At 38.7% G+C, this 9575-nt stretch overlaps 2 protein-coding genes across 3 annotated transcripts in view; both read right to left on the bottom strand.

Moving 5' to 3' along the window:
* Positions 1-1514: 1514 nt before the first annotated feature.
* LOC105989474 (taste receptor type 2 member 3) lies at positions 1515-2465 on the bottom strand. Its single transcript, XM_013021566.1, has one exon. The coding sequence runs from the start codon at positions 2463-2465 to the stop codon at positions 1515-1517; it is 951 nt and encodes a 316-aa protein (XP_012877020.1).
* A 5146-nt stretch (positions 2466-7611) lies between these two features.
* Positions 7612-9575, bottom strand: part of Ssbp1 (single-stranded DNA binding protein 1, mitochondrial) — a 9017-nt gene continuing 7053 nt past the window's right edge. For both annotated transcript variants that reach the window (XM_013021538.1, XM_013021540.1), the window contains exon 7: positions 7612-7762. In XM_013021538.1, coding sequence (XP_012876992.1) covers positions 7719-7762 — 44 coding nt within the window. In that variant the 3' untranslated portion in view covers positions 7612-7718. The remainder of the gene's footprint in view (positions 7763-9575) is intronic.

Genomic DNA, 9575 nt, shown 5'->3' with positions numbered 1-9575 from the left:
GAAAAGATTCAAAAGGAGTCCTACAAAACTAAGCAATGAGGCACCAAAAAAAGATATATGCCATGCTGTCCACATCTTTTTCCACTGAGGATTTGGCAGTTATGGTGGGGTTGATGATGGGGACAGAAGAAATACTAATATATACTAGTATGCACCAGAACCCAACCCAGATTATGTCCTCTTTATTTGCCAGCATGGGAAATGAACCGTTCACCTTTGGAGTAAGAGCCAGCTGCTTTTACTGAGATGCAAATCTTCCAAGGATTGAATTACTATGTCTTCATTTCTAGTCTTTCCTTAGGAATGCTTAATTAACTAAAACATACATACATGCACCTGTGAGTCCGCCCTTCCAAAAGCAGTAGAGCTAGAGTCATGGCTGGTCCTAATAACTTTAGATTGAATCAGAGCTCTAGTCCATCATTATTCCTGCCACTGTTTCAGAGAGTTGGTTTTTGTTTTTCATAGAAACCACAGAATGTGGTGGGAATCCTCAAGTCTCACTCCTACCACCTACCTTCCATTTATAAATACATGGAATACCTAAAACCTCAACTGCCTTCTCGCCTATAATCTGCTGATGCTGAGGCCATTTTCTCCAGTGACAAGGTCATCCCTTCAGTTTATGACTCATTACTTACATGATTTACTGTTGTCTAATCATCAAGTCCCTGGACCTGACCCCTGCCTTTCATAATCTCATCATTTCATAATTGCTTTGCATTCTTGCCTTAGCCACATACATAAATCACTACCTTATGTTCTTGTTTGTTTTTGTTTTGTTTTTAACTAGAATTTTAAAGTCAGCCTTTTCATGACTCTTTTTTAGAAATCTCAATCTATGGTTAGATCTCATGTGGCTTAGTGCCTCTTAAGCATTTAACTGTCAATAAGAATATTCTGGTACAAAATGCACAATAATGCTCCAGTTATGTTTGTGGGTCAAACAGCTACTAAGTCATTGCCTAATTTCTTTGTCAGAAAGGGAACAATCTTCTTAGTAGATGATATTATAGAAAACAACTGAGCCACATGCTGGTGGCTCACACCTGTTTTCCTGTCTATTCAGAAGGCTGAGATCTGAGGATTGAAGTTCGAAGCCAGCCTGGGCAGGAAAGTCCTTGAGACTCTTATCTCCAATTAATCACCAGAAAACCAGAAGTAGAGCTGTGGCTCAAAGTGGTAGAGTGCTAGCCTTTAGCACAAAAGGTCAGAGACAGTGCCCGGGCCCTGAGTTCAAATCCCACAACCAACCAACTACCAAACAAAAAAACATTGAAAGCACTGAGTGCTAGAGTATGACATCTCTTATCTACTCTAGCAGGTGAGTGATAACAAGAGCAATCCTGGAAGTGTACAAATACATCCAACCCAATCAGGGTGGAAATTTTATATTCAAAAATGCAAATCAAAATAAACAAGAAGTACATATAGACATCCTTTGAAACAAAGGCCAGGAAGAGCCCAGAAGTCTTGAGCAAGCTGAAGGACTCCCAGGCTCCATCCCACTTCCTCTATGGGGAAACATGTTCTTTAGATCCTGGCTTTAGACAACCAAACTCACATGGGAGCATTGCCACAAGAGTCTGCTTCAGCTTGTGGTTCCCCAGAATGAGAATAAATGAATGGAGAGTAGGGTACAACATTGTAATGACTTCACCAACCATGACAGCCAACTTAGCATCTGGTAGGAAACGACTCAACGAAAAAATTATAAAGGAAACTAAGAAAAGCATGAGGACTAAGAGGAAGGAGATGAGGATGATGATAGCTCTCTTGTGGGCCTTTGTGCTTTGGTCTCTGGAGCTGATACCATTTTGCTGCATCTTCCACCTGTGCCTCCCCAGAGAAAGAAGGAGCAGAAATAAAGAGACCAGAGAGACAACGAAGGGAGGGAGGTGCCACAGATTCCCAAGGACATGAAGTAGATCATATTCACTTTGTTTCTCTTTGAAGTGTTCAGTTTCATTCCCTGTGGTACCAATTCCACTGAGGACATTATAGATCTTAAATTCATTGATGAGAGAGATAGTACTTGCACAGGATAAGAGCAGTGCACCCAATAAAATCCATACAACCACTCTGGAAACTCTCCACTTAAGCCAGAGGAATGTGGGGTGAGAGAAGTTGACAATTTTCAGGCAGTAGAGAACACCAAGACAGGTAGCAAGCCAAACAGACAGTTGGCTTGTGAATGTCCAAGTAATATCAATAATTATCGTTACTGTCCTTGAATGTCGAGTTTCATAAGAGAATAACATTAAAAAACCATCAACAAAGATAATCCACAACAGAACGATCCTGGAGATGGCCAGGTTGGTGATGATGAAGTCATACAAGGAGATTTTCTTGCTCTTGAACCAGCTGCTACCAATGACCAATCCGAGAAACCCGTTCCCTAGATTTCCAAGGATGAACAGAATGACAAGCAGAACTAGGAACATCCCCTCAGAAAATTCCAACATGTCAGCAGTCAAGCAGTACTAACCTTTATTATTTTTCTTAATATATGGAATCTCTGCTCATTTTAAATTTTCCTGACAACTGCCCTCTCTACCTCATTGCTTCACTCTACCGGTCTCTTATTTCTGGTTAATTTAGCTTACTAGACAGCATAGCTTAGTGAATCTTCTCTGACTCGTTCAGGCTAGTCTATACTCAAAGATGACAGATTGTCATTTCCACCTATCATCTTCAGCTCGGCAGCTCTTTGCAAAAATGCAAAGTGTCATAGAGAGAAGGAAAACAGCTGGGTCACAAAAACTATGGATGACTTGGACTCAATTTCAAAGGGAATAGGGTTGCAGCTGGGCATGGCAGCTCCTCTGTGTAAGCACTAGGGAGGCTGTAGTAAACATAAGTGAGTTCACAGCCAGCATGGACTACATGGTAAGACCTATCTGAAAGAGGGGAGAGAAACAGCGGGAGAAGGGAGGGAGGGAGGGAGAAAGGAGGGAAGGAGGAAGGAAAGGACAGGTGAGCAGAGGAAAAGAAAGGTGAGAAGAGGAAGGGAGGGGCATGGAGAGGAGGGGAGAAGAGGTGGGAGTCATCCAGAACAGAAAGGTGAGTGGTACAAAAAACACTAAAAAGGATGAAAAATCTTATCCCTCTTGGAGGAGGACGTAGAGACATACACAGAAATAAAGCAATGTCAGAACTCCTCAATGAGGCACTATGCATCACTCTGGGTTTAGGTACATAAATTAAAGCTTGGTACTACTGGTCCTGTATTAGAATGGAAGTTTTCAATTTCCTACCCTCAAATTACAAAACAATTAACCCACTACATTCTTCTGTTTAGTTTGCTCTTGGCAAATAAATCTTTTAAGTCAGTAAGAATTTATTTTTGCATAAGGTGTAAGATTCAATTTCAGTTTTGTTCCATGTAGATGACAAATTTTCCTGACATCATTTGTTGAATAATCTATCCTTTACCTAATAATCTATGGTGCCACTTTCAACATATATTGCTTCACATGCCATGGTTAGTTTAAATGCCTGTATTTGTTTTTCCTGCATTAGTAGTATATTTTACCAAAATAGCTTTATCAAGAAAATAAAAGCCTTGTCCACTGTTCTGAGACCTTTGCTTTATCAGTGTATCTTTAGAATCAGCTTGAGTTCTCCTGAAGGACTTCTGCAAATTGACTTGAAATTCTTTTGACTTGTAACATCAGTTTGGGGAAATTGACAGCCTTTATAATTTGCTTCTAATGAACAAAAAATAACATCAATATGGCTCATCTCCTTTTAGTGTATTTCAATAGTCTGATAATATTCATGAAGAACCAAAATGCGATGCTTCAACAGTGCAGATGTATGACACTGACAGCCTAAAATTCCCCCCTGTGCTAATGGGTAGAACTGTGGGCTGCATAAAGACAAATGTCCCTTGATGCCTGACAAAATTCTCCTTCTTTTAAACCTCAAAAATTCCCAAAACATTGACAATTTCAGCTCATAATAAGTAAACAATAAAATGAACACTCTCACGTTACTAACTAGAAAAAATAAAGTGCATATTAAAATACTCTGGTAAAGGAAATGACTTATTTTCCTATGGATGATCAGGCTGAGAACCAGATACAGTCAGAGACACTTTTCCACTCCCAACACTTTTCTCAAAAAGTCCTATTATTTACTCACCATCTAGATTGTTCCAAACACCTGTCATAGGACACTCTCCAGCTTAGCAGTGGGAGGATGGGCCGTCCAAAGCCACTACAATGTGTGCAACAGAAACAAGCAGGGAGCAGAAGAAGCTAAATGCAAACACCACATGCCTGAACTTGTGACTCTGACAAGTCATTTAACCTATTTCTGGACTTTACCTGTGAAATGATACAGTGCTTTCTCCTTAAGACAATAGCTAAACATAATGTCTTAGAGCATATGTAGTCTTTCAGCTAAATATAAATGGCTCTTAACCAAATATAATGTCTCAGCCATATGCCTGACACATCATAAGCTTTTAGAAATACCATCCTCACTATGATTGTTACCTCTTTAGAGATTTTCTCTCTGACTCATTGACTCTGGGGATTATGGCTAAATTCCTAGTGATTTTCTTGTGCTTCGTCTCATCAGTCTTCACAGTATGGAATACAAATGCTGAAAGAAAATAAGCAAAATGATCCTGCCCTCATTTTCATGTTAAGCTAGCTGAACAAACATTTGTAAAATACTACACTGTTGCTGAGCTAGGCTGAGCTACATGGAGCCAAATGGATAATTTGAGTAGAAGACAATCTTGCCTCTAAGAATTACATGATCTTTGGGAAACAAAGGGAAGGCTGCATTAATTTTTCCTGAGTTATAAAGGTTAGACTGAAACCCAGTTGGCAATAAAAAGTAATCTTCACAAAACAAATACTTTATTTCCCAAATGGCTACAGAAAAATGTGTTGGGTGTTTTGGGATGCCTTTGAACTAATCATCCAATGACTTGTAAGAAATAGATGACTTCGAGAACTGTACTGGCAGCAAACAGTGGATCTCATACAGGATGGTTACTCTTGTGATGCACAAGTGGTGAATGACATATACAAGTATAAGATGCTATAAACCAAATGACTGGGAAAAAAAAAAGATTTTCTACAAAATGTTGTACTCAGGACAGCATACATATTCGTGCTATTACATGCTGGCATAAATAAGGAAATCTACATGTAATACACTATCCAAAAATAATCATATTTGATGTTTCCCCCTCAATTTTAACCACTTTTTCAAAAACAAGGTAGCATCACAAATGCTGTTTGACACTTTTCTCCTCACTTTTGTAGGTCATACTTTTTCGACAAGCCCCAAAACTTAAAGCTGTGGAGCAATTTTCTACAAGTTTATGCCTTGATATCATCTAAAAGGAAAATATCTCCAAAATTTGTATTAGCATTCATCTAAAGACTCTTAGATTCCACAAGAGTGCTTCAAACTGGAACTAGCCTGGGAATAGCAGAAAGGTTCTTAACTGATAGGAACCTGGGTGAGGAAGGCAGTTTACTAGTAAGCGTGACTGGTTTGGGGCCACTGGGCCAGCAGAATCAATAGATAAACAGAAGACAGCCTGATTGAAAACGTTACTGCCTGTCTTATTGCAACATTCCTGCACATGTAGGATGGAGGCTGGGACAAGGGCCCCATGTCCCACAGCACCCTCAAGACTACATTCCTGCACATGCAGGATGCACTTGCTAATCTGCCTCTGCATTTTGGACTCAGAAATTAGTCATGAGAATTATTTAACTGAGATCTTCCTATGCCAGGTGGTTGTTCTGGACAACACATTTATCACTTTGTTTAAGAAAGAATACTAGTCTGCATAACATCTCGTATGTTAAGCAGTATAAAAGGTGTATTGCTGAGGAAAGACGTAATACCTATAATAGATATTAAGATGCTGATTATTAGCCTAAGCTGCAGGAAAAAAAATGGCTGATAAAAGAAACTAATTTATACTATTCCTGGATAAAGACTAGATAAAAATTTTAAAAACTCCATCTCGGGCTAAAGATGTGGATCTTCAGTGGTAGAGTGCCAACCATAAGCAAGAAAAGCCAAGAAAAGTGTGAAGACCCAAAGTTCAAGCACTTGGACCAAGCATTAAAAAACACTTCTATCTTTACTCAAATGAACTACGTTGTAAGTACAAAAGAGCTGTTCACGTGTGCAGAAAATACTTACAAAGGTCAAGGGCCCAGAGGACAGCATGTGTATTTTGAACCTGTTCAGAGATTATCGTGACCTAAGGTACAGTTAGCACCATACAGCAGGCAAAAGGGAACAAACTCACAAGCTGGTCTGGAGATGAAGCCAGGGACAGAAGAGCATAGACAGAAAGCGGGATTTGTAGCATGTGAACAATACCACCTACTTAGAAGCAGCCACCTTCTGGAAGATTCAGGCAAACCTAGAGAGGATTTATAGACTTTAAAAACAAAGACACACTGAAAAGCCAAGTTTATACCATCTTTATTGGTAAATTATTAGCATTCTATAAGTTCCTGAGTCTTACAATGAAATTGAATGTATATATGTAATTGTGTGTATATGTATGTGGATGTGTACAACCAGAAACGACATGGAAGAAAAGAAATTCAGAGGCTCTTTGGAGAGGCAATGTGAAAGGCATTTAGGAGGATCTTTCAGCTGGGCTTATAACTCAATGGAAAACTATGTATGATGTTGCTGAGATGAGATCTTCAAGGCTGTGGGTTTAATACTCACCTGCATCCACACACACCCAAACAATCTCTGCCAGGGAGTTCCAAAAGGAACTTTGTAGAAAGATAAAGATAACAGAAGTAGAGCATCTGAAGATGAGCTATTTCATCTCTAGCTATATGACAAGTCTTTCCTACTGATAAACCACGTCTCACAAATACTAGGAAAAAACAATTCAAAACCAAAAAATATTAACGAAGTAGGTAAGTCTTGAAGCAGTTGAGGTTGGGTACTAACCACCATACTAAAGCTCAATAATCCAATGGGATCATTCACTTGTCAGTGTATACTGAGTGACTCCTTTGTGCCAAGCACTAGTGAAGGTGCTGATACAGAGTTAGTGCTTGCCTTCAGTTCTATAGAACAAAAGGTTAAAAAAAAAATCAGTATTTGCAACTGTGGGGTAAATGTCTAACGTACACTAATGCTCAATAAATACTGAACAACTAAATCAATATCGTGACAGAAGTCTATCTATGTAATTTTTAAAGGGCTTTCTGGATGCTGATGGCTCATGCTTATACTGCTAGCTACATAGGAGACTGTGATCTGACAACTGGGGTTCCAAGTCAGCCTACGTAGACAAATCTGAGGGACTGTTATTTCCAATTAACCAATAAAATGCCAGAAGTGAGGCATAGCTCAAGTGCGTAGTATCAGTGACAGCCATAAGCAAAAAAGCCCAGCAAGATCACAAGGTCCTGAGTTCAAATATATAATGCCAGACCTGAGCAAAAAAGCCCAGAAAGATCACAAGGTCCTAAGTTCAAGGCCAGTACAGGCACAAAAACACACAAAAAAATACAGATAGATGAACCTGGAAATAGACTCTACCAAGGTTTATACCATAATACCAAGAGAGGAAGTATCAGGAAAAATATCACTCACTTTATCTGAAAGAGCATTTTTAATCATTGTTCTTAGAAACTATAAAGACTACACATGATTTGGAAATGAGACAGTACCAAACATCGGCCAACGAAGAATCATACATTCTATGACTTTTCTCTTGTCTGGTCACTCAGAAATATAATGTTATCTGTAAAGAAGTCAAAGTGTAAATATTATTTTCAGAACTTTTCTCCATTTCATTTAATACTATCATCTAATGCGACTACAAATTTTTAAAATATTAAGTAACTTTGGCTACATTCAAGAGAAGCATAGAAACTAGGGGTAAACTGGAGCTAAAGGCTGGGCTTCAGTTGGTTGTTTAATTGTTCAGACTTTGCTAGAAGAGCTGAGCCATGTCCTGTCTTTACTGAAAACCTTATGATTTCCCCAGCAACAACTTCTTTTAAGAGAACTGGACACAAGTTTGGATGCTTGACAGATACTAAAACTCAACAGACCTTCCAATGATGTTTGAAAAAATAAGCTGCTTCAATGTATGGTTCTGTCAAGAAGCCAGGCAGCACATCTAACACATCCCACCCAAAGAATTTATTTCTACTAGGAAAGGAGTCCACACATGACCTTGTGAACAAGCTTATGGGGGGAGGGGATGCTGGGAATGTGGCGTAGTGGTAGAGTGCTTGACTAGCATGCATGAAGCCCTGGGTTCAATTAGTGCCACATAAACAGAAAAAGCCACAAGTGGAGCTGGGGCTCACGTGGTAGAGTACCACCCTTGAACAAAAGAAGCTCAGGGACTGTCCAGGCCCCAGGACTGGCAAAAAAAAAAAGCTCATGGAAAAATATTTGCTTTGAAATTTTAAGACAATGATATTTTAGATATTTTATACATTCATTTTGGTGGAAATCTTTACAATAAATACTATAGAGCATACATTTTTTTTTTACTAAAACCCTTAGATAGTACTCTGAAAATGCTATTCTGAAGGGAGTTAGCTAAAGGTAAGCAAAGAAAAGGCTTTTCCTGCATAACTCTAAAACTCCAGCATAACTTTAAAAAAAATTAAAAACAAAATGATTATGTAATAACTTAACATTTGTTCCTAACTTCATAACCTAAATCTTCTTGAAGAAACTGGAACTCAAATCACTGTGTAAGAGAACAGTGACATCTGCTGGTGATTATTTTTAAGCAGGATACCTGGGCAATGAAATCATGGTCTATAAAACAGATCAAGCAAATTAAAAATTAAAATTTTTTCCATTTAAATGTCACTGAAGGTCTACTCAGTTTCACTATCAGTCATAAATACGCAGCCAATCAACCATGTTAGTAAAAAGTGGTGATGAGATAAAGCAAAAAACCGAAAATCTGAAGTGCTTTTTAGTTTGGTTTATAACAACCAAACAATTCAAACAATTCTGTCTATCTACACATGTGGTACAGAGGGACATAAATGAGTAGGTAAACAGCTACATTGGTTTTCAAAATCATTACACCAAAAGAAAATGCATGCTTACTGCTTAGAATCATCAATTGGCCAGTATGTACTGCAGCTAAGTCATGAGCTCCAGAGCAGAGTAAGACAAAAGGAAAATCTGCACATTGAGACTGAATAGGCAAGTCTTTTTTTGTCATTACTCCTCAAACAATGCAGTATACCAATTTACACATTACTTGCATTATGTGCTGAAATCTAGAGATGACTTACTTAAAGTGCATGAAAGGATGTACGTAAGTTATCTGTACACCATTTCATATATGGAACTTGCACATTCCCTGGTTTGGGTCTGGAACCAAATCCCTAAGCAATGTTTAGCTGTATGTTTTTGTTACAAATAGAAGAGTCTTAATTATTCGGTGTTATATTAGAACTAAAATATATTAAGGGGCTGGGAAGGTGGTTCAGTGGTAGAGCGCTTGCCTTGCATGCATGAGGCCCTGGGTTCGATTCCTCAGCGCCACATAAGCAAAAAGAAAAAAGCCAGAAGTGGCG

The sequence above is a fragment of the Dipodomys ordii genome, unplaced genomic scaffold, assembly GCF_000151885.1.
Source record: "Dipodomys ordii isolate 6190 unplaced genomic scaffold, Dord_2.0 Scaffold56, whole genome shotgun sequence".
NCBI lineage: Eukaryota > Metazoa > Chordata > Mammalia > Rodentia > Heteromyidae > Dipodomys > Dipodomys ordii.
This window is presented reverse-complemented; position numbering and strand designations above follow the sequence as displayed.